This window comes from Rana temporaria, chromosome 1 (assembly GCF_905171775.1).
Source record: "Rana temporaria chromosome 1, aRanTem1.1, whole genome shotgun sequence".
Classification (NCBI taxonomy): Eukaryota; Metazoa; Chordata; class Amphibia; order Anura; family Ranidae; genus Rana; species Rana temporaria.
The window spans coordinates 43,057,271-43,084,027 of record NC_053489.1 but is presented as its reverse complement, the minus strand read 5'-3'; the positions used below and the strand labels follow the sequence as shown (position 1 = coordinate 43,084,027).

The following is a 26,757-nucleotide window of genomic DNA, read 5'->3' as shown; positions in this document are numbered from 1 at the left end:
AGAATTTTGGGAAAACATATCTTCTTGCCCAGCAAGCAAGAGCAAAAGATTTCCAGAGAACTAAGGGGCCAGTCTGGGGAGACACACGGGCAGAACAGGCAGCTGCTTAGGGATTATTCGGTAACTTGGTACCACCATTTGGTAACGTCTATCTAAAACCAATAATTTTTATTTTTTAGTTGTGGATAGAACTAGGAAGTTCAGAAACCCCAGATTTATATTGCTGTCTGTGCCCCCATTTTGAAGCTTCACCCTATTTGTCACAGTGACCAATGCCTCTAGTACAGAAAATAATAAGGGGCAGATCCACAAAGGAAGTACGCCGGCGAATCTACTGATACGCCGGCGTGCTTTCAAATTTCCCGCGCCGTATCTTTGGTTTGAATCCTCAAACCAAGATACGACGGCATCTGGGTTAGATCCGACAGGCGTACGGCTTCGTACGCCTTCGGATCTTGGATGCAATACTTTGGCGTCCGCTGGGTGGCCTTCACGTTGTTTTCCGTGTCGGGTATGCAAATTAGCTATTTCCGACGATCCACGAACGTACGCGCGGCCTGCGCATTCTCTTACGTCATCTCTAGTCGGCTTTTTCCGCCATATAGTTAAAGCTGGTATTTCGACGCGTATAGTTAGACTTGCCATGTTAAGTATGGCCGTCGTTCCCGCGTTTATTTCGAATTTTTATTTTTTTTGGCGTAAGTCGTCCGTGAATCGAGATGGACGTAATTCACGTCTATGTTAAAAAAAATGACGTCCTTGCGACGTCATTTAGCGCAATGCACGGCGGGAAATTTAGGGACGGCGCATGCGCAGTTCATTCTGCGCGGGGACGCGCTTCATTTAAATGAAACACGCCCCCTAATCGCCGATTTGAATTACGCGCCGCTACGCCGCCAGAGATAGACTACGCCGCCGTGACTTACGGCGTGAATTCTTTCAGGATTCGAACCGAGGACAAGTAAGTCACGACAGCGTAGCGTATCTCAGATACGCTGCGCCGGGGCAGATCTTTGTGGATCTGCCCCTTTTTTTTTTGATAGGAACATGACGTGTGGAGAGATATTTACACCTTTTGCTCCTGCCAGAAATCAAGCAAACTCCTAACTTCTGCTGCACTGAAATCCCAGATTCTGGGATCTTTACCAATTGCTGGGATCTTTGCTGGGATCTTTACCAATTGAAATTAGGTTTTTAGGCCAGCCAAATTGCTCTTTTGTGGAGACTCTCCACAAAGAGGGGGCCCCTTAAAAATAGGGGTCAACCAAATTAAGTAGTCTCTATCAGGGCTTTTTTTTCAGGGGAACTTAACTCAGTTCCACCACCTCTGGCTCAGACCCTTTGGTGCCTGCTCACCACAATCACTTGTAAACACAGAAGTCTGGTGTCTGTGTTTACAAGTGACAGCTTTGTAACCCCCTGAACTCTGTATGTAATGCAATTCTGGTATTTAATGCCCCTTTAAGACCCTTCTACTGTTTGTGAAATCTAAGCGGGTCATGGTTGAGTTCCTGCACCTATTTTCTGAGAAAAAAAGCTCTGGTCTCTATACAGTTTTACCACCATGGTTTATTGGATCAGTAAATAACCATAGAAAGGATAACAACCAATGTGTTTTAGGGGCCCAGAGATCTATGTATGTGCAGTCATGGGAATGTACAATGCTCTTTATAGAAGTCTTGATACAGCAGTCTTAACGCGTTTCAGCCAAAGAGGCATTAATCATGGCCCAGAAATCTCTATATTTCTCAGGCTTTAAGTGTAAGTTCACCTTCAGGAAGAATTGAAAAAAACAACCTTTGAAATTCTATATCCTTGGAATAGTACATACCAGATGGCCCCTTATCCCCCGATGTCATGCCATCTGACAGCACAGCTAGAGAAGAAGGCTGCCCAAATGGGGTTGGAAGACCCAAAGCAACCACTACTGAGCAAGCTGGAGCAGTAACAGCTCACATGCGTACAACTGCGTGAATGCGTAGTTGGAACAGCCCAGACCAGACAAAAGGGAGAACATTACTGTAATGCAGCCAGTCCTGCAAACAGCAGAATGGAGGGGGAATGAAGAGACAGCTATTGTGAGGATATAGAATTGTATAAAAGGGTTTTTAGAAGATCTTTTAATCCCTAAAGAAGGGGAAGGCTTATGGGCCACCAAAAAAAACATTTACTGTTGCCCTTTCCATGATATGTACTATTCTGAGGATATAGAATTGAATTGGGGGATTTTTGAAAAATAATTTTGAAGTTGAACTTAACCTTTAAGTACAATAAAATGTAGGGTTTGATTGCTTACTGTGTGAAAAGTACGTCTGATATGATCAGGACCAGTGAAACAATGATTCAGCAATGAAGCATTTATTAAACCAATAAATTATTGTTGTTCTCTTGGATCATTTGATTGGTGCAACTTCATTGAAACTCCAAGTAGTGTTATCAGCCTTGGTGGACTACAGTACACCTTCCATATGGAGATGAGGAAAAAGGTAGTGTCACGGTCAGAGGTCAAATTCGGAGACCAGAAGCTATAGCAGTATAGAGACTCCCACTGACCAGCAGGATAGGTATACAAGCGTGTCATCTTGGCGGATGACGCAGGCTCCCCCGAGGAGCAGGGTCCAAATACTAACCACTATTAACCAGATCAGATTACGAGATCCTGATGGTGGTGATTGGTTTTGCTGTGTCTTTGCACCAGGTCGCGGTCCCTTTAGGATTGCTTCACCAGGAGGTAAGGAAGCCGGGGGTCCAGTAGCAGATATAGCAGGTAGGGATCAAACAGAGGCGCAGTCAGTTAACAAGCCAAAGGTTGGTAAAAAGTAGCTACAGTTTGGGATCAAGCAGAAGTGTAGTCGAGGAACAAGCCAAAGGTCGGTAACTAGTGGTAGCGAAGATACAGACAACAGCAGGAGTGACAAGAGCAAGATATTGGCTGGAGAGAGCACAATTATCTGGCAAACAGGAAGTGTAAAGGCATGGCTTACATAGGAAGTTCATGGGAGGAGCAAAGAATTCAAGTTTCACGAAAAACAGGATACGAAGCAAGATTGTCTACGGGATCCGACAGTGAACCTATCAGCATCTCAGGTGGCTCAGTAAGAAGAGTTACTGGCAGACACATCAGAGGTTCTTGGTTCAGATCCAGGCCCTGACATAGAGTTTCTGTAGTCCAGCAGGGAAGAACTTAGGCAGGGCTGACAACACTGCTGGGGATATCAGTGAAGTAGAGTCAGAGTGCACCAAGAGCTTGCAGTGTTTTTAATGCGGGGAAATGTGTATGTAATGCTGATATGTATTACATATATTTCTTGTGGCCCCTGGGCCACAGTTTGCAGACCAATGATTTAATCTAAAATAAAATAAAAAACTGAGCAGGCAGGCTCATCTGCAATAAAATAAAACTACCTGCCTGTTTACAGTCTTCTTTAGAATGTACACTGAGCTGCCTGTGCGCACCCCAGTTTACATTCCAGCACATTTAGCTGTGGTAGGTCTTCCTGTGCTGAAGGGCCCCAAGAAGTCAGGCAGTCAACAGGGCAGCAACTACCAGACCTCAGGGGTCCATTGTTCTACGACTGTGGTGGTTAACAGTTGATCAATATAAAAGCCACCAAAGCAATCATAAAGATTCCCAAGTATGAAGCCTCGTACACACGACCGAGGAACTCGACGGGCGAAACACATCGTTTTGCTCGTCGAGTTCCTTGTTAGGCTGTCGAGAAACTCGACAAGCCAATTTTCTCCATTCCCGTCAAGGAAATAGAGAACATGCTCTCTTTTTGGCTCATCGAGTTTCTCGACAGTTTCCTCGACGAAAATGTACACACGACCGGTTTCCTCGGCAAAGAAATATCACCCAGTAAGTTTCTTGCTGGTTTTTGCTGAGAAACTCGGTCGTGTGTACGAGGCCTGAGAATAATGTGCAGAGATTCTCAATAATGCTTTGCCATATGTTCACATGACTCATTCAACCCTGGAGGCCGATAAAGGTTGTGCTACATGACCCAGTGATAGGCACACGTCAACAGGCGCAGAAGACTTTTCCTTTTTCTACACTCATACACAAACAAAATCGAAGAAAGGAAGTAAAGGGTGAATAAAGAAATCTGCAAAGCAAGCAAATGTATACAGTACCGGTAATCTTGCCGTTGGCTTCGATTGGTGGCTGCCAGCTGACTATAACAGCTCGAGGCTTCCTTTCCCTTGTGATAACCGTTAAGTCCTTCGGGGCAGATGTTGGAGCTTGAAGTGTGGAAGAGAAAAAAAAAATTAGTTGGCCAAGTAGGAAGTATAAATTAACAGCACGACAATACAGGCGCTGATAGCTCTTCCGATCATAGCGGAGGGAATTATCAGGGAAATTCACATGTACAATTTTGACATTTTGACACATTTGTGCCCCAGAGTTTTCTTTTACTAGCACAGGAGATAAACTCTGGCATGAAAGGAATAAGTGTGTTGAATGTCTACAGCAATCTTCTTTTACCTTGATTTTTTTATGGCGGGGGGATGGGAATGGGTAAACTCATGTACCATATAATACCGATTTTACAGTACATGCTAATGTTTACAATTCTATAACTGGACAAAGAGACACATTTCAAGCTCAATTTCCAAAGCTGTTATTTTCATGGTATCTCACCTTATGTATCTCATATTGCCAAAGGCTTAGGGTCCATTTGTGCCTCACTGCCCTGCACTGTAATGCAAGCATTTTAGCGCATTGACGCATTTTGTAGCAAACTGGGTTAGGTAGCCTATACAGAATGCAACACAACTCAATGCACAAAAATGTAGGGTATGCTGCAATTTTTATTTTTAGAACAGGTGCATTCTGGAGGTATGTTGGGAATGTCATCACACCACATTGCACCAAGGCAAGTATGGTGCATTACTGCATGTTGTGGTAGCACACTTTACCGCCCGATACCACAACATGCATCTGTAAAAAGACTCCAAAAGGCCATTTCTGGGGCAAAATTCCAGGATCCTCTTTACCATAAATACCTACTAAATGAAAGTGATTGTAAAGGAATTTTTTTTAAATAAAAAACATGGTATACTTACCTGCTCCTTGCAATGGTTTTGCACAGAGCAGCTCTGATCCTCCTCTTCTAGGGACCCCCACCAGCGCTCCTGGCTCACTTTCCCCTGAACCCCTCCGCTAAGTGCCCCCCATTGCATGCCACTTGCTTTGCGGGCGATCACACAGGCATGCTACTTAACCATGCTGTCTGTGAGTCCATTGACAAACACAGTGCGGCTTGGCCCCGCCCCCTCCTCACTGCTTGTGATTAAAAGCAGCAAAAGTCCATGGCTCCTGCTGCTGCTTCTAAACCAGTAAGCAGAGAGAGAAAAAGGGAGAGAGAGAGAGAGACCTCGTGCATCGCTGGATCAATATTGGGCTTGGGTAAGTATAAGGCAGAGGCTGGGGGGAGCTACACACAGACAGTTTCTTTTTAATGCAGAGAATGCAGTAAGGTCTAAGAACCTTCGGCCTTTACAACCACTTTAAAGTAAAACTAAAGCCAAAATTGTCAAAACCTTTTTATCCTGTTGGATAGAGTAAAGCTTTGTACACACGATCGGACTTCCAACCAACTTTTCCGTGGATTTCGGTCCAAAGGGCGTTGGCCGTGAACTTGTTCTGCATATACACGGCACAACATTTTCAGCCAACATTCACCAAACCACATGGTTTTTCAGCTCTTTAACGCCACCCTTTGGGCAACTTCTGCTATTGTTGGCTGATGTTTAACATTGGTTCTGAGCATGCGTGTTTGTAAATCGGATTTTAGTTGGATGGACTTGCATACACACGATCGGATAAACCAATGTAACAGCTTTATTGCCCACCAGTTGTTGAGCATGAACATCCAACTTTTGTTGTCGTTAATTCAGCCAACAATTGTCTGATGGAGCATACACATGGTCGGATTATCCGACACAACACGTCCATCAGACAATTATGGCCATAAAGTTGGATCGTGTGTACGAGGCTTTAGGGAGGGTTATAATATAAGTCTGTGTTTTATTTTGCCATTCATGTCCTATTGGGGAGATTTCCTATCACTTTCTGCCTCATAGCCAAAACAGAAAATGGAAAACTGAGGGAATCCTTGATTGTCATCACCAGGGTCATCAGAGGATTTCCCCTCTATCACTGTTCTGGGATGAGCCAAAATGTGGTATTTTCTTTCACTATCGGTGATAACGGTAAACATGACAAATAGAGAGGAGGGATCACACGAACGAGGGCACAGACAACAATTAAAACCTGGCAGTTGTTCTAATCCCTCTCCACTCTATCCATACCACCAACTGGTTTGGCCTTTAGTTATACTTTAACAGCATTTTTCTATTAGTCGCTGCCATTCTCCTGACCACTCTTGTAACCACCCCCTGATGACATTCCAAAGCCAGTCTCTTAAGGTCAAAGGACCCCCTCAGAGGACCAAGATAAGATACATATTCAGCATCCAATTACTGCCCACATTACTAGGAAGAGACATAGGCACTACAAGAAGGGTGGGGATGGGTGGAGTGGGATGGGAGGGTATCATTTTTTTTATAATAGGCATTTAATAATACATTTCAAGGAGGGGGTGTGGTAAATCTTTGCTCAGGCATATAAAGAGGTGCAAATGCTGCTACTATCCGACACTTCCGGGTGTGTCAGATAGCATGGCCCTTGCTAAGCACTGTTTCCTCTCACCAGTGGCTACATCACTACAGAACCTCTTTAAGAGAATGAAGATTTAACACACCACCCAGATACAAGGCCGATGTTTCGTCAGATATGGCGACCCGTTAGAAGTGAAGTTTCGTAGCCGCCATCTTGCTATACCCTTTACTCGTCCATAGTAAGGATACACTGAGAAGGGGGTAAGCTGACATCTTATTACACCCACCAGAGTTTTGCATTCTACATGTTTTTTTTTAACATTAAACTGAGTTTATACAGTGAAATACAGTACTTACAACTCCGTCTTACTGTTTAGATGTTGAATTTTCAAAGCTGCGGCAAACCTGCTGATCTTGCAGGTTTGTCAATCTGACAGAAGTTTGTTGCATTTATAATTCAACATCTAAACAGTAAGACTGAGTTATAAGTGCTGTATTTGATTATATAAACTTAGTTTACTGTTAGAAAAACGTGTAGTATGCAAAACTCTGGTGGGTGTAACAAGATGTCCGCTTACCCCCTTTTCTCTGTTTATCATTACTATGGGCTAGTGTGGGGTGTAGCAAGATGGCGGCGACGAAATGTCACTTCCGTTACACTTTTTGACGGGGTCGCCTAATCTGATGAAACACCGGCATAGTTCACAGTTGTTAGCTGTATACCTGAATTTGGCCATGATTCACCACGACTTGTTCTACTATAAAACCGTCAGCATGTTTTTAATAGCCACTATGATAAAATCAATGTCAATTCACTAAGATTACAAGGAAGGTTATCACTTAAAATACCACTAGCTTTAGGCCAATGATAACTGTGAGTTTCAATGGGTATTGTATCCATTGAGGAAAGCATAAAAAATAGCCTTTTCAGGTGGTGATAAAATATAACTTTGGCCCGGATTCATTTAGCTGCAATAACATTAAAGGCATCCTAAAGCCCAATGGTAGTTTCAGCAAAAAGTCTTTATTTAAAACTAGGCAGCACAAAACCTCTGATTTTGAAATTGTATTATTGGTTTCCTCTATAATTTAGCCCCCAGCAACAACAGAACATTCTGAGTCCTGAAAAATCACTGCAGAGAAGGAGTGCTGGGCTCTGTGTGGAAGCAGCAGTCTCTCTGCAGTTGTCCTACATATATCCTGTGAATCACAGCTAAAGCCTGTCAATCAGCAGGTAGCGTGAGTTTTGCTGATTACACAGTTGTAGTTACATTTATATGCAATAAATCATTGTTGTTGTTAAAAAAATATATATACAGTCTTACTCACTTATGTGAGGCCCCGTACACACGGCCGAGGAACTCGACGTGCCAAACACATCGAGTTCCTCGGCCAGTTCAGTCCTGGAGCCGCCGAGGAGCTCGGCGGGCCGAGTTCTCACATAGAACAACAAGGAAATAGAGAACATGTTCTCTATTTCCTCGCCGAGATCCTCGTCGGCTTCCTCGGCCGAAAGTGTACACACGGCCGGGTTTCTCGGCAGAATTCAGCCAGAAACTCGGTCGGAAGCTGAATTCTGCCGAGGAAACTGGTCGTGTGTACGGGGCCTGAGAGACTGTGTGTGTGTGTGTATATATATATATATATATATATATATGAAGAAAGTTTAAGCGTTGCTCCCCTTAAAATTGTTTCTTTATTTTTCAAATATATATATATATATATATATATATATATATATATATATATATATATATATACACATGTATTTTAGAAATTCTTTCAGTTATCAGTCTTCACTGGCAACAGGTATATTGCCAATATAGTAATAGCAGTTTGATTTCAAGGTGGCCAGAACAAGAACACATTAGACTCCCAATTATTCTCTTAGGCAACTGGACTGACCCTTTCAGGTACACATTTTGTCAATTTAGTTGTGTTTACCTGTCTCATAAGTAGTGGCGTGCGCGGTCATACTCCATGTGCTCGATCGCCTTCCTTTCGTGACCATGACTGAAAACTCATACATTGTGTTTGCCTTGAGACCCGTAACAGTGTGGCTTAAAGCCGTTGTATCAGCAGACTTGCAGAAAAAAAGAAGACACCATCAATTCACATCAATTCTAACTTTTTACACATTATCCAAAACAAGAAAAAAAAATATTGTTGCTGGGGTTATACCTTAACACTGTATATATATATATATATATATATATATATATATATATATATATATATATATATATAAAACAAAAGGCCAAAGTAAAATGTATATGGGGATCAAAAAGACTTTTCTATCATCCAGTGGTTTCTTCTACCATTGTAGATATGACGTACCTTGTATTTCGAACTTGTGGAGTAGCTGGTTCTCCATCGTATGGTGTAGAAACGGACCTCTGCTGTCTTCTGGTTCTTTTGGACAGAGTTATCTGCCCAGCTGACCCTCACGGCATCATGCGTTAACGCGACGGCCTGAACACCTACTGGTGGGAGCATGGGGGTGGACATTTCTGGGACGGAGGTGGGGAAATCATCAATAAAAGGATAAAACTCAATTTCTGAGGGATCCAGGGGGTCTGGATAATCATGCAGCAAATTAAAATAAATGTCACACAGCAAATAATAACACAATGGGTTAAATGCAACATAAAGGTGAAGAAAGGAGTGAGAGGGAAGAAAAGAATACAAATTATTTATGTTTTATATTTTTTATATTCTATCATTTTAAATATATATTAATATCATTATATACTGTTATATAGCATTATATCAAGAATATATGTATATGGTATAATAATAATATATATAATAATAATATATAATGATAGAATTGTCTATCTATCCACAGTATCTATCTGTCTATCTACAGTATCTATCTGTCTATCTACAGTATCTATCTGTCTATATACAGTATCTGTCTGTCTATCTACAGTATCTATCTGTCTATCTACAGTATCTATCTATCTACAGTATCTATATGTCTATCTACAGTATCTGTCTATCTACAGTATCTATCTATCTATCTATCTATCTATCTATCTATCTATCTATCTATCTATCGATCCATCCATCCATCCATCTATCTAGCCACTTACCTAACCTTTCTATTTTTTTCTTCATCTAATGAAATACAAGATCAGTTTAAAACAATGGATTGCAAATGATGTCTATTAACTTGAAAGTGAACTGGATTGCTTTTTGCTGTAGTTTAACGTATCATAATACTGTAAGAAGATGATTTGAATAGGATTATGTTCATTAATAGTGTGCAAGAAGTAGTCAAAAGTACATACTGAAATTAGATTATATACTGTATATGAGGGATGTCTAAAATACTAATTATCACTTAATTCAGGCAATATATGATCTGTGGTAAATGTCTAAGAAGAAAGTAGAAGAAAAGACTGTATCCTTAATGGTATGATTATTATTTTTTTTGTAATATATTAACAATACCGAATACGAATTGTAACAGCATTTCTACAGTGAATACTCATGGCATAAAAACACCTATTTTTCTATTGACTTATAAGATGTCCTTGAATGTTCATTGAAAAAGAAAAGGTTCTATGCAAGACTGCATAAAAATATTTATCAATTACTTTAAATGAAAAAAAGCTGGCACATTCTTTTGAAATCACTTATAAAATGCCTGCTAATTCAAATCTTAACACATCCAAAGGCTCCCAATATTGTCGTCTTGGGATGATCTGAATAGGAGGTTTCTACTGCTGTCATCTTGGGTTGGGATCCTACTGCTAGGGTCTTGGTATGGACTAAATAGGAAGCTCCTACTACTCTGGTCTTGGGATGGACTAAATAGTAGATTCTACTACTAGGGTCTTGGGATGGACTAAATAGGAGGCTCCTACTACTGTGGTCTTGGAATAACCTAAATAGAAGGATCCTACTACTGGGGTCTTGGAATGCACTAAACAGGAGGCTCCTACTACTATTGTTTTTGGATGGACTTAATAGAAGGATCCTACTATTAATATCTTTGAATGGACTAATTAGAAGGCTCCTACCACTGTGATTTTGGGATAGCCTGAATAAGAGTCTTCTACTATCGTGGTCTTGGAATGGACTAAATAGAAGGATTCTACTACTAGGGTCTTGGGGTGGATGAAATAGGAGACTCTTACTACTATGGTCTTGAGATGGACTAAATAGAGGGAACCTGCTACTATGGTCATGAGATGGACTAAATAGGAGGCTTCTACTAATGTGGTTTTTGGATGGACTGAATAGAAGGATATTACTACTAGGGTCTTGAGTTGGACTAAATTGAAGAACCCTACTACTGTGGTCTTAGAATGGACTTAACAGAAGAATTCCATTACTTTGGTCTTGGGATGGAATCTCCTACTACTGTGGTCTAGATATGGATAAATAGAAGGTTATTATTATTGTGGTCTTGGGATGGACTAAATAGAGGGTCCTGAGATTAACTTAATAGGAAGACGTTTCAAGTTCTTCGACCGATGATAGTAAGGTTTATCAAGCAAAGCATTGATGAAAGAAGTTCCCTTTACTGACTGGATACCATGGGGTTGTACTAAAGGCAAATTAGCTGCATACTTTGCAGAATAAGTTGCGCTTTAAAGGAATTTGACCCTTAGTGAGTGCGGTAGAATTTCACATTGCAAAAAATACATGTGCAAGAATACATAAGCAGTATTTTTGCTTGAACATGATTTGATGATGGAAGTCAGCAGAGCTTTACTTTATACACTAAGCTCTGAGGAATATTGCCTTGCAAAGTACAACTTCTCTTGCAAATTGAACAGCCTATTTCCGTATAGTTAAAGCTGTGTTCCAGCCGAATTTTTTAAAGTCAGCAGCTACAAACACAGTAGCTGCTGACTTTTAATAAAGACACTTACCGGTCCAGGGAGCCCACAATGTTGGCCCCCCGAGGCCGATCTGTCCATCAGATTGGCTGCCGGCGCCGCAATTCGAACTAAGGGAAACAGGCAGTGGAGCCTTGCGGCTTCACTGCCCGTTTCCTACTGCCCAGAAGACAGCGCACCCCATTTCCCAGAAGACAACGTGTGGGAAGACGAGAACGAGGAGCTCCGTGGAGAAGGAAGTGGCAGATTAGGACGACTGCCTAGCAACAGGCATTTCTGGTAATTACTTTTTTTTTCTATTTTTTTTTAAGAGATTAAAAGGAGTGTGTTAATGTTAATATTTTTTTTAGAGTGGACCTCCGCTTTAACTAACCCCAGCATGTTTGTTTGGGGCCTATGGAACCTTTGACTTTCCTATTCTTCCTAGTGCATCCAGATCAAGTTGAAGGATTGACAAATAAAACTAAGGCCTAATTATTCAAGTTATCCATTTTTAATTAATAACGTTGTAATTGACCTAAGCTTTGGCTTAGATTTACTTTAATTGTATAAATAGTGTAAAATAACCCCAGGACTTATAAAAAACTCTGCCACAAATATTTTTTTTTCCTTAAAAAATAAAGACAATAAAATAGCATATTCCCCCATTCCCTTTTTTATATACTGTGATTGTCCATTGTCTTGCTGGAAAGAGAACTTTCAGAACTTTTATCAATCCTGAAAGTAATTGGTTCACAACTTTAGGTAACCGTAAGGTCAACCCAGACTGCAATGCTGAACTATAATGACACGCATAAGTAGTTCAATATGATAGATGTGTGACCATGAATAACAGGTTCTATCTGAAGGAGCAAAACTAACACTTATAGACCTTGTGTCTCTCAATTGAACTTAACCTCGGAATGAAAAATGGCTTTCTCCATCTGTCTCCAGAGTAATAAAAAAAAGATTGAGTTGTAGAAATAAAAAGAAAGAAAGGTGGATAAAATAACAAACGATAACATAAACATGACTTAATAAATAACTATGTGGCCTAGTTCAAATTTTATTGAGTTTTTGGGGGGAAAAAAAGATTGAATAAAATTATTCTATTTAATTCAGCCAGCTCCATCTTGTTTATTAGAGAAAGCTGTTGATGTAATATGTATTGATTTTTGTTCCACAATATTTCTTAGTACAATTGTCTTAAAAAAAAACAAGCAACATATATTATAATATTTTACAATGAAATATAAATTACATATTGATTTAACCCAGTTGTTGAGACAGTGTACAACAGAAGTGTAAAGCTGTAGTCCCTGGTTTATTCCTTTTGGGAATACTTCACGAAAGATCGACACCATTACATTTTTGCTTGCTGTGCTACTTCTTGGATTTGATTTGATTGGAATATTCTTCACAGTTCCCTTTTGAAATACTGCATGTCTTCAGATTTTTGTGCTCTCACAGACGTACAGCTCTTACCAATGTGGAACTTCAGAATATTGCATCAAATGAAAACAGTCAAGAATGTCACACAAGAAGTCAATATCCCCCATTTATTTATTTTTTTATTATTTACACAGTTCTGTACTTTTTTTTGTTGTAAAATATTTTACAATAAAAATAAATTCATCTTTAGTGGCCAGTTAGAGTTTTTTTTTTTTTTAAGAAAAATATTCTGCCCAGGCACTTTAAATTTCAAGAAGTTTAGAGTGTATGTTGGACTTTGCTATATGATATCTCCAATGACTTTCCTTTTACATTCCCCACCCTTTTCCCATTAAAAAAAATTTTTTTTTATCAAAAAAGCATTAATAAAAGGAAAAAATAGTCCTCTGTGCTCCCAATTTTAATCTCTTGCCAATTTGAGCAATTTACTAAATCTTTTGGGTTTACACATTGTTGGTGAACTCTATATATATATATTGTTGGTGAAAACTATCTTAACTGCTTGCCGACTGCCCACCGTCATTTTACGGCGGCAAGTCGGCTCCCATGTGCGAGAGCCCGTAGCTCTACGTCGGCACTCGCGCAGGCCACTAGGGGCGCGCCCGCGGCGCCGGAAGCACGCATGAGCGCCTCCTGCTCGCCCCCGACTCCCGTGCGCATGCCCGGCGCGATCGCCGCCGGGCACCCGCGATTGCTCGTTACAGAGTGGGGACCGGGAGCTGTGTGTGTAAACACACAGCTCCCGGTCCTGTCAGGGGGGGAAATGCTGATCTTCTGTTCATACAATGTAGTCACTAGTCACGTGACCCGCGAGATATCGCGAGATTTCAAACACGGCGCGTCTCCTGGGATTCTCAGGAGACACCGCATCCCGGAAGATAATACAAATGGCATGAATATTGTGGCAGTTGAATTTTTTTTTTAATTACTGTGTCAAAATATAAAATCATTTTTATCATGATTAAATGATATTTCTAAATATATTAATTTATCATAAAACATATTTTAACATTTGTAAAAAAATTTCAATAAAATGGCATGAAAATAAGCCAATACTTGTAAAATATATAATTTTTTTCAATTGAACGTAATAACATTTACATTCTATTTAAAAATTTGTTTTTGAGTAAAAGGAGCTTTCCTGGAAAATATTTTACCTCTTCATTAAGTACAGAACATAAATGTTTAATCATCTCAATTATGAAACATTATGCTGTACTAGCTAATTTCTATACACTTACCTTTTCATTTTGTGCAATTATAACTTGAACAAATTATACATTGGGATAAAAAAGGAAAGATGGGAATCAGGCAAGAAAACTCTGTCAACCTACCGGTTTGAGAGCGGGTTGTTGCACTTTCATAAAGAGGGACGCCTTCACCAGCGTTATTGAAAGCTTTCAGAGAAATTACATAATGGGAGCTTGGTTCTGCAGGAACAACAAACACATAAAAAATTTTTGTAAATGGCTGTGATGGTATATAACAACAACAATAATAACTTTAACAACAAAGTACTGATAACTTTAATATATATATATATATATATATATATATATATATATATACTTTTTTTTTCGTTATAGTTATTATTATTATTTAAAATAAGGCTCTGATTGGAAAAAAATGGCGTATAAGCTCCTGCTTGCTATTATTCATAGACATACATTTTTGTTAGAGGAATTATTTAGAGAACAATTCCTGTTTGATGCACCTTGTACAGAATTAGGAGCTGATGTATTTGAGGTTAAAAATAAAAAAAATTGCACAAATTTGAGAAGACATCTATGATACCTATGGTGACCAAACATTCTTATTTAATAATTTCAGTGATTGCTATTGGGGGCAACTACAATTTTGCTCTCTTTCTATTTTCTCCAGTTTTCATGCACCAACACAAATATGTTTTGTTGACACACATCTAAACAGATTTGAATTTCTTAAGCGACATAAAGGTAAACGTGAGTCAAGCTTGTGTGTTTATATATTGACACAACTTTTTTTTAAATTTGCCATATGGCCCGTTTCAAATCTAGGGCTCTTGTCTCAAATGGGAAGTTGCTGATGTATTTAAATAAAGCTCGTTGACAATTTTAAATGAGCGAAAATGCAAATAATATTAAGTTTAGCATCTGACACCCAGAAAAAAATGTGATTGTGCCAACCCCTATCATTAATATTGCAAAATAGCTCATTTAAAGCAGTGGTTCACCCTAATTGTCAAGTTTTGCTTGTTAAAACCAGCAGCCATTGTACTGTATCTATCCGTTTTTTTTATTTTTTTAATAGGCCTCCTTACCTTGGAATGAGGGCCTTTTGTGAGCTGTCACTCACATTTCCCCGCGGGAGTGGGCGTGGTTTCGAAAAATCCCCCGTCAGCGCTATGTCTCCTGGGAGCGAGTCCTGAGAATCCCAGGAGACACGCTGTGTTTGAAATCCCGCGGGTCACGTGACTAGTCTGGCTAGTCACAGCGGGGAGTGTGCTTTTCAGGACGCTGCCGGCCGTTGTCCTAGCAACTATGCAGTGTTGACGGCGCGGCTCGCCGTCACACTGCATAGTTGCTAGGACAACAGCCGGCAGCGTCCTGAAAAGGACACTCCCCGCTGTGACTAGTCACGTGACCCGCGAGATATCGCGAGATTTCAAACACGGCGCGTCTCCTGGGATTCTCAGGAGACACCGCATCCCGGAAGATAATACAGGAGGGATTCACGGTGCCAGCAGTTAAGATGGCAATGTCCATCATCAGATTTTATAAAATCTACTTTTGGGGGAAATCGTCCTGGTGGCGGCTGCGACTAGGAGACTGGTGAGTACAATTTTCGTTGTACCATCAGCTTTACAAAAACGTCTTTAAAAAAACGTTTTCCCGCGGAACTCCCGCTTTAACATAGAGCATCTATTGTTGCATTATGGAAGCTATGCTTCTATTTCTTGGCTTAGACCTTTTCACACATAGGGTTTAATTCAAAAAGTTATTTCTCAAGTTCAACCATTTGTTCAGATCCTACACCTTATCATGCTAATGTCTCAGGCCCCTAACACAGGGGCCTCATAATTTACTTATGTTTACTCAGGAACTTGTGACGCCCATGAGCAAGGGGCCAACAAACTGTGTGTAAAGACCTGAATAAAGTTGAGTATAGGCGAGCATATAGACGAGTATAGAGGAGTAAAATTCTTCTTCATTGCCAGTGCAGGTACCCCTCACTTAACCACCAGGTTCCATTCCAATGACCAGGTCATTTAACAAATTGGTTGTTAAAAGAGGAACCATAAGTAATCAATATTTTAAGCACTACTGAACTGTACTGTATTGTGAAAAAAAAGGTCTAAACACAAACCCCAGCTCAATAATGTTGTTTTCATTTGCTTAAGTACAGAACACAAATGAAAAATCTGTACTGTACAATACAATGATGTATATCGTGTTGTTCGGGTGGGGAGAGCTAAGTCCAAGTGGTTGTTAAACAGGTAAGTCATTAAACCAGGAGTATCTGTATTGTAATATACTCTTTAAAGTGACCTATTTTTACATATAGGTATGTAGGGCCAGATTCATAAAGAACTGCGGCGGCGTAACCTTCGTCTTTACGTTACACCGCCGTAAGTTTTCAGCGCAAGTGCCTGATTCACCAAGCACTTGCGTGTAAACTTATGGCGGTGTAACGTAAAGCCGTCCGGCGCAAGCCCGCCTAATTCAAATGGGGCGCGTACCATTTAAATTAGGCACGTTCCTGCGCCGAACGTTCTGCACATGCTCCGTGTGAAAATTACCCGACGTGCATTGCGTGAAATGACGTTGCCCGATGTAATGTTTTGAATGGCGACGTGCGTAACGTACTTTTGTATTCCCGGACGTCTTACGCAAAAAAAAAAAAAATTGAAATTTGACGCGGGAACGACGGCCATACTATAACATGGCTCGTCTAAAGTTAGGCCATGAAAAAGCAGGCCTAACTTTGCGACGGGAAAAACCGACTAGCGAAGACGTAACGAACGCGCGTACCTTCGTGGATCGCCGTAAAAACTAATTTGCATACCCGACGCTGGAAAACGACGCGAACTCCACCCAGCGGCGGCCGAAGTATTGCATCCTAAGATCCGAAGGCATACGAAGCCGTACGCCTGTCAGATCTTAGCCAAAAGACGCGGCAAATTTGAAAATACGCCGGAGTATCAGTAGATACTCCGGCGTATTTCCTATGTGAATCTGGCCCGTAGTGCTTTGTAGTGTGCTGATGATGTCATCAGCGCATGGGCAGTAAAGAAACGGCCCTCCGAGCCGGTTCTTACCTAGCGTGTGCCTTTTAATTTACTTATGTTTACTCAGGAACTTGCGACGCCCATGAGCAAGGGGCCAAAAAACTGTGAGTATAGGTGAACGTATAGATCTTTAAGAGATTCTAAATGCTGGGAGGTGGAGGCGGGCATTCCATGACTGGCTGTCACGGCGGTCACATGATCGGAAGCTCCCGATCACAAGTGTGCATTGGAAGCTGCTCATGACATCGTACTTACTGTCCTGGGTGTACATTCTTAGCACACAGAAACCACTCCCAAGGATGCATATGCAACCATCAGTCCCTCCCCTAACGCCAGGGTACTAGGTGTAATCCTAGAGTCTGACTTGTCCTTTCAGCCCCAAATCCAATCGTTGTCAAAAGTTTGTAGAATTTAGAAATTAGTTAATTAGTTAGAGGAGAGGGTGGGGTGACAGAGAGATGAGCTCATCAGTCTGCTGCTTCTCCTTTGACTGTCCAGCCACAGGCTGGGGGAGGGACAAGACCTGTAAGTGTAACTAAACTGCAGCAGAGAAAAAATAGGTCTCCTGCCCTGGTAGACAGGATTGTGCAGTGTGACAAAGCTAAGCAAATCTCAGAACTGGATGGAAAAAAATGCAAATCCTTTGGCAGGTAAAACAGTTGCCATATACATATTGTATCTGTGTGTTTAATGGTTTCCCTGGAGTTCAGCTTTAAAGGAGTTGTAAAGTAAAAAAAAATTCACCTTAATGCAATCTATGCAAGGTGAAAAAACATTTGATGCTGCCTCCCCCCACCCCCCTGAGCCCCCGTTATACTTACCTGACCCATTCGAAAGTCTCGCGCGCGGTCCCGAGATCCTCTTCGGGGCTCAGCCTGGCCGCTGATTGGCTAGAGTGGATGGATTGAGAGCAGCGCAGCCATTGGCTGGCGCTGCTGTCAATCACATCCAGTGACGCAGCGCGCTGGGGGGCGGGGCCGAGTGATACAGTGAGCGGCCATGGCCGCTCGCTGTATCACGGAAGCGCGCCCGCAATTACTCACCACCATGCGAGCTCTCTTGCATGACTGTGGTCAGTACTTGCAGGGAGGACCAGAGACAGCCGCCGAAGGACCCCAGAAGATGTGGATCGGGGCCACTCTATGCAAAATGAACTGCATAGTGGAGGTAAGTATAACATGTTTGTTATTTTAAAGGAAATTTTTTTTCTTCCTTTACTAACCCTTTAAGGTTGTAAGCAACCTAATGCTTTTTTTGAGAGTTTTTTCTCACCATTAACTGTCTTGCACAGTTCCTCTCAAATACCAGTATGACTCATAATACCTGAATCACAGGGAGACGATTGACTTTGCAGAGGTCAAAGTCCTGTGCTTTGGAGTTCTGGTTTTCTGGTTCATAACCCAATGATAATGACCCTTATCCTCCCTCAGTTATGCTTTGTTGCAGAGCATCATAATTACTATTAATCCCTCTAGTGCACAGCAAACCCATAATGCATTGCAAATGACGCTCCTTCCAGATATGAAGGGGTTTAATTGCCAAGACCTTCCTGGGAGATTACTGAATAATTGATTAGCTCATTGTGAATATCGTTAGGACGGCAGCCAAATGAATTAATAAACAATAGGGACTTGATGTGAAGTGTTGCTCGATCCTCGTTGGATATAAAATTCATATTCATGATGACAGAACAATCTAAGGTATTTGTTTAGTTGTATAATTGTCCTTTGGAAATTAAGTTTAGAAATAAATGCAATATATTTTAAGTGGAATAATGAACTGATGATACTTTCGAGCCGCAATCAATGCACAAATTATTCATCTTTGTAACTTTGCCAAACAGCTCATGTGCTTATAGGTAAGGCTTCCAGCTTATAAGTGTACAGCCAACCAATGAAAGGGCTGCAATATATGGAACTTTAAGAGCTTAAAGAGGACCTCTCCCTGTAGAAAAATCGTATTTATTAACCACTTGCCAACCGGGCCAATTCTGGCATTTCTCTCCTGTAAAAATCGACTTTATTTTGCTAATAAATTACTCAGAACCCCCAAACATTATATCTATCTATGTATCTATCTATGTATCTATCTATGTATCTATCTATCTATCTATCTATCTATCTATCTATCTATCTATCTATCTATCTATCTATCTATCTATAAGTATATAGATATATAGATCTATTTCTATATCTAGATATAGATATTTTTTATTTATTTTTTTAGCAGAGGACCTTTAGAATAAAATTATGTGTTGCAATTTTTTATGTCGCACAGTATTTGTGCAGCGTTTTTCTTTTCAAATGCAATTTTTTGGGAGAAAAATACATTTTAATTAATTGTATTGCACACAAACACAATATAATACCTAATTATTTTTATAAAAAATAAAAGTTGATACTAAGCTGAGTAAATATATACCTAACATGTCAAGCTTTAACCACTTAAGACCCGGACCATTATGCAGGTAAAGGACCTGGCCCCTTTTTGCGATTCGGCACTGCGTCGCTTTAACTGACAATTTCACGGGCGTACGACGTGGCTCCCAAACAAATTAGCGCCCTTTCTTTCCTACGAATAGAGCTTTCTTTTGGTGATATTTGATCACCTCTGCGGACATCAATTTTGTTTGGGTGCCACGTCGCAGGACCGCGCAATTGTCAGTTAAAGAGACTCAGCCCCGAATCTCAAAAAGTGCTCTGGTCAGGAAGGGGGTATATTCTTCAGGGACTGAAGTGGGTAAAGGAAAAAGGTGACTATTATTTGAGGGCTATGGGAGTTAAAAAAAAGACTGATGTACAGCAGACGTTTTGTAAAGAGAAAAAAAAACTTTCAGCATTTAATCAAAATCGGCACAATGTCTACCATCCTGATACTTCTTCATCTAAACTCTTTGATTCAGATCAAAGTCCAGTAGCCTTTATGTGGTGAAGATGAATATTAAGTGTAAGGGTAAAGTTAAGTGCTTATGGATATGTTCCGAATTTAGGTCAAGGGTTCAGTGGCAAGTCTCTGTTGAAGGTTAAAGATTAGGGTGATGTTAAGGATTAAAGTATAACTAAAGGCAAAACTTTTTTCATTTTAGATATAGTTCTACTTTAAAGTGGATGTAAATCCGATTCATGAAATTTGATCTAGGCACATATATCTGTAGTGTTTACTTATCTTTCTCAAAAGCACTAATTCGTGTGTCTTTCTGCTGTTTCATTCCTCTGTTATCAGAATGATAACTTCTGACAAGTTCTCCACAACTGAGATAAAACCAGCCTGCAATTTGTGTTAGAGTGGGTGCTATAAATAATTTAGCAGGGAGCTTGTTTTGTCACAGCACAGCTGAATGAGGAAGTAAAAATTCTAACCCATGTTAGAATTCTAAAGAAAATAGCAAGCTGAAGACAGCAGATATGTAAAATGTAAGTAGGGAGATGTGTTTCATTCCTGTGTCTCATCTGAGATGTGTAAGTGTAGCGCTCAAAACAATACAATAAATAGTGAAATGATTGTATCAAAAATTAACATAAATAGTGATCACTCACTGTATGCAAACAGTGTATATATAATACATAAGAATCTCTCACAGTGACAAACAGATGTGAGAAAAAGTGAGTCCATAGACAAATTATATGTAAACATAAATGAATAGATAGTCCACCACGTGTTCTGGAACTCAAACTTTGAAGTGATTCATAACATAAACGTGACTTCTTGTGAATAACATATTAACCCTCCACCGATAGGATTGCAGGCTTACCAGAGCGCGTGGACTCAAAGAAATTTCAATCTCTTATGAGTCAAACAAGCGTGAAAACTGATATGAACGGCAGGAGCGTCCTTATAGGCAATGGATCAATACACTCGATCATCAACCATAGCAGATTCGACCAATGTAGATTGAACAGTACCGAAAGTTGCACACAACTTGCCCTCAGTATGAATCAATGGTGGAAGGAGATGGAGAAGGAGAGAGTAGGCAACATAGTGTAATCTCGTATGAAATAGTGAAATTTAATAGATAGTTGCACTTACATGAATGTTGAAAAATGCAGCGCATACAAGTATATAAATGAGCCGGCAATGGAGTCGTCCTGGCGCGTTTCGTGTTATTACACGTTGTCTGGGGTGTGACACCCCAGATGACGTGTAATAACACGAAACGCGTAATTTCCCCCCTGACAGGACCGGTTCTCACTCTGTAACAAGCGATCGCGGGTGCCCGGCAGTGATCGCGACTGGCGTCAGGGGCAAGCGGGGGGAGCGCCCCTATTGGCTGCTCGGCGAGATGACGTATAGCTACGTGATCTCGTCCAGCAGAGCAAGCAGTTAAGGAAGGTTAAGAGTTATGGGATGACTTTAGAAGTTTGGTTGGGGTTTTGGAGCTCAGATGTGGGCATAAGGTAAAAATTACATTTTTGGGGCCAACCTAAGAATTAGGTTAAGTTTAGGGGTCAAGACATGCGAGGACAGTTTTCAATTTCTTTGGGCCTTACGCTCCCATGCCAAATACTTCTACAGTAGATTAGCTTTCATTGATTAGAACTCATTAGTAGAAGTTCTACTAATGAGTTCTAATCAATGAAAGCTAATCTATGTATGTTCTTCCTAATGTTATACATACTACAGTGTACTAGCAAAACCAAAAGATTGCTCCCAAGGGCTTTTAGGCAGCTTAAAAAAAGGTGAACTACATCAAGTATATACAAAAAATCTTAGTGCAAAAATGTGGGTTTAGAACATCAATTAAAAACAGGATGAGCTCTGGTATGTATGATTTTCATATACAGTGGAACCTCGGTTTACGAGTAACGCAGTTAACGAGCATTTTGAAAGACAGGCAACTTTTTTTTCAAATTCTTACTTGGATTGCGAGAGTTGTCTTGCAAAACTAGCAGAATTCAAGCTTATGGGGTGTGCAGTACCACATTTGACCAGAGGTGCGGAGGCGGTGGAGTCGAGCAGAGTCGAGGGGAGCCAGTCGGAGACGTTCAGAAATACTCCATTCCCGGGTGTTTCTGAGCCTTTCCGAGGGTTTCCGAGGTCAGCCGGGCCTTTCCGAGGCTCTCTGGCCACATTGGTATTGCATGCCATTGAAGTCAATGCATGCCATTGAAGTCAATGCATGCCATTGAAGTCAATGCGGAACAAATTATTTTAGTTTCCATTGGGGAAACTCGATTTGATATGCTAGTGCTTTGAATTACGAGTATTCTCCTAGAATGGATTATGCTCGTAATCCAAGGTTCCACTGTATAAGGAAGTGTCCAACAAACACTGGCAGATAACAATACATAAGTAATATATATATATATATATATATATATATATATATATATATATATATATATATATATATATATATATATATGTATATCTCAAACTGGATGCTATTGCTCAGGAAAAGCCCCCCTAGGCCTAGGTAGCTCTTATGAGTGGGCTGTGACATCACTGGTTATTTCCAAGCATTTTAATCCAAAATAAAGCCTAGTAAGAGAAAAGTTTTCTCAACCTAAGCTGTATTTAAATTTTAAACTTATATGAAATAATGTCTTTACACTATTTTCAGTTTTATTGAATCTTGGTTATTTAAACTTCTTCCTCCAGCATAACCTTCCATTTCATTATGTCCTTGTCTGTATGAAAAATAAACACAGAATTCAATTTTTTCCTTGCTATCTCAAATAAGAAGTTGAAAAGGAAACACAATCTTACATTTCTTTAATTAAGCCAAATAATCAACCTAAAACTGATAGCAAGGGCATAGCGTCATCCCAGTTTTACCTTCCCTGCAGATGGCTGCTAAATAATGTTGGAATGCAAAATATCTTCATTTGCCCTTGATAAGAGCAATGCCGCAGTGGACATTTTAATTTATCATTAGCAGTAGATTGGATATTTCATATCTTTTCTGAAAACGAAGAATACGGTACATAATATAAGCTGTGGAAATTCTAATGAATTAGTTCATTACTACCTCATTAACACAGGATACTATTGTAAATGCAAGACACTGTGATATTCCCAGGGACCAACTCTATGGTTTGATGGTAGTGCAAGACAAACAGTAAAAGAAGCAAAAAAAAAGCACATATTTAACCCCTTGCCAACCAGCGCACAACGATTTACGTTGGCACAATGGCACTACTGGGCAAATGGGCGTACCTGTGCGCCCCCTTTTAATCTCAACATTGTGGGAACGCACACGCGTTGCATGCTCCGTGAGCATGCACGCGGATCCCGCGAGCACAATGTCCGCCGAGGGCCCATGCTCGTGTCACAGAGCAGCAGAACTGGTAGATGTAAACAAGGCATTTCCCTGTTCTGCCTAGCAACATGACAGGGAGCTACTTTTCCCTGTCATCGGGAGCTGTGATCTCTGTCAGGGGTCAAGTCCTGGTGAAAAAAGTGTGGGAACTCCCACCCAAGATCCACTCCCCCACCAAAAAAAATAAAAAATGATACGTTCATATGCATAATTACAAAACCGCATGTTTTTTTGTTTTTTTTGTATCCACTGTACCTTAGTAATCCTTTGTTACTGGCCACTTCCTGTATATGAATTCATCGTTTAGTGTGCGCGGGTATTTCGTCACTTCCTCGATGCCGCAATGTCTTCTGGGAGCTTTTGTCATTGTTCCCAGGATACATTGCGGAGGTCTGCCACGAATTATCGCTGGATTTAGAAAGAACTTTAAGCTAGTTTTGGCAGTAATTTTGTTTATGGGACAACTTTTAAAATAAACTAATGGTTATTGATTAATTATATTTTAACAATTCTTTTAAGAAGATTTTGAAGTTTCAAAATACTAATTTTGGATGAGAAGACCTGGCACAGTCAGCATGCCAAATCTTCCAAAAGCCGTTGAATAGGATTGAGCTCTGTGTAAGCCAATTAACCTCCTCTACATCAAAACATGTCTTATGGAGCTTACTATGCGCCCAAAGGAAAATACCTTCCGCAAACTGTTGAAAGCTTACAATTGTCTTACATGTCTTTGTATGCTAAAATATTCACAATAACCTTTCGTCAGAAACACCTCAACTCAATACCTTGCCAGATATTTGTATATATATGAAACTTTGTGGGTCACCATCTAGACAAGAAAAGAAAACAGAGGGCGCACCGACCTAGTGTGTTACCGTTTAAAAGGATTTTCATAAATAAATTAAAACAATGATCATACTCACAAAAGGAGTTATGGACAGCGCTTTTCCCATCCAAGGCTGTCTAGATGGTGATAGCACACAAAAAATTCTCCTGCGCTCTGGTGTTTCCCGCTATAGGGCAACGTAATCCAGTTTCAAGGCAAAGTCTAAGATCTTGCAGCCCTCCTCAGAATCATGGGACTTCATAGAACTAAAAAAGAAAAGAAAACGGAGGGCGCACCGACCTAGTGTATTACCGTTTAAAAGGATTTTCATAAATAAATTAAAACAATGATCATACTCACAAAAGGAGTTATGGACAGCGCTTAACAGACAATAAAACTGGTACACAGCATCGCCAAACGAACACAGTGACAGCGCGGATCAGATGGTAACAAGCCGGAAATATTCAGAGGCAAACCTCCTTCATCAGAGCCTTGGTGTTCTGTTTTATTGTCTGTTAAGCGCTGTCCATACCTCCTTTTGTGAGTATGATCATTGTTTTAATTTATTTATTAAAATCCTTTTAAACGGTAATACACTAGGTCGGTGCGCCCTCCGTTTTCTTTTCTTTTTTAGTTCTATGAAGTCCCATGATTCTGAGGAGGGCTGCAAGATCTTAGACTTTGCCTTGAAACTGGATTACGTTGCCCTATAGCGGGAAACACCAGAGCGCAGGAGAATTTTTTGTGTGCTATCACCATCTAGACAGCCTTGGATGGGAAAAGGGGGCTCTGAATTGAGCATCTACATTTTAAATTGAGCTACTGAGATCTGTAAGCAAATGGCTTTTCAATTGTATTTTTTTCTTATGAAAGATATAAAATTGATACAAAGGACCATCATTCCCTATAAAAAAGGAGAACGATAATGCAAGATTGAATTCAAGCCAACCCCCCAAACTCCATGGCTCTGAAAAGTAGAATCACTAAGCACTTAACTGTAAAACAAATGGCTTTTTATTTTTTTCTTCCTGATCTTAATAAAAACAGAAAAATTCTACAAAGGACAATCCCTTCCCTATAAAAAAAAAAAAGGATAGAGCTAATGCAAGACAGATTGCACTCAAACACCCTCAAACTAATTGGCAATGTAAAGCAGCAGCAATAGGCACTTAGCCACCCTGGTGCTACTTTGGTTAAAAACTGACAAATGTACCTTAAAATATTGTACCATTGTTGAAACTAAAACCATGCAAAAGCATCAAGCCCTCTCTCACCCTTGGCAATGAATGAAACCTTGGCTCATTTTTATCCAAAGGAGAAAGAAAATCTCAGAGGACCTAGCCACAGACAAGAGACTGCGCTAAAGATGATTGCTATCCTTTCATTTAGGATTTCATTATAGTTTAAGGTCAATGCATAATGGGGAAAGTATCACAGGAATCCTGGCTTTGCTCACCATTTCTACAATAAAAAAAGGAAAAAATGTAAAGCTTTGTACTAGAGAGCAATGATTTTAGAGTACAAGGGAATGAAAAGGAAACGGTTTGGGTAAAAAATATCATTTTTTTTTATCTAAGTAATTAAATTCTTGGATTTTGATAATTTTGCATAACTTTAACTCAGTCATGACTAGAAGTTACCGATGCCTAGATGTCCAGGCCAAATGTGATAGCATCAGCATGCATTGGTTAACTTGACAATAACTCTGTGATCAACCTGTACACTTAGGCCTTGTACACACGGTCGGACCAAACCGATGAGAATGGTCCGACGGACCGTTTTCATCGGTTCACCGCTGAAGTGGCCTGATGGTCTGATGTGTGTACACACCATCGTTCCAAAAACTGATCGGGTCAGAACGCGGTGACGTCAAACACACGACGTGCTGAATAAAACGAAGTTCAATGCTTCCAAGCATGCGTCGACTTGATTCTGAGCATGCGCGGGCTTTGAACTGATGCTTTCTGTACTAACCATCGGTTTGGACCGATCGGGCAGCGGTCCATCGGTTCAGTTTTAAAGCATGTTTTAAAATTTTGGACTGAAGGAAAACAGACCGATGGGCTATACACACGGTCGGTTTGGACCAATGAACCTGAACCTCGGTCCATTCTCATCGGTTTTGTCCGACCATGTGTACGGGGCCTTAGTGTTCACCACTAAACAAGTAGCATGAGTAATATGATTTAGATGATTTGCTGGAAAACTCTGCCTAAGCAGGAAGGGGTGCAGAGAAACCACAGCTTCCATGTAGAGGGCAAGGATCCTTCTCTACAGCATGTTAGCAAGGGACAGTCTCTTCTATGCTATTCTACACATGCTGGGGCTGCTTTCTAAAAGCAAAACAAAAAAAACAAATGAATGTATTATGTTTTTAATACTGTAACAGTATCTGGTAATTACATTATTAAACAAGTGAACAATGCCACCTGTAGGCTGAAGGCTTATTTTGTGATTGAAGTCTTCATCCAGCATGTTATCGCTGTGTTATGGCAGA

At 40.3% G+C, this 26,757-nt stretch overlaps 1 protein-coding gene across 1 annotated transcript in view; it reads right to left on the bottom strand.

Moving 5' to 3' along the window:
• DCC (DCC netrin 1 receptor) overlaps positions 1-26,757 on the bottom strand; it is an 833,538-nt gene that overhangs the window by 89,327 nt on the left and 717,454 nt on the right. The window contains exons 16-19 of the mRNA XM_040337108.1: positions 14,243-14,338; positions 8,962-9,200; positions 8,569-8,707; positions 4,135-4,242 (exon numbers count right to left, since the gene is read on the bottom strand). Coding sequence (XP_040193042.1) covers positions 4,135-4,242; positions 8,569-8,707; positions 8,962-9,200; positions 14,243-14,338 — 582 coding nt within the window. The remainder of the gene's footprint in view (positions 1-4,134; positions 4,243-8,568; positions 8,708-8,961; positions 9,201-14,242; positions 14,339-26,757) is intronic.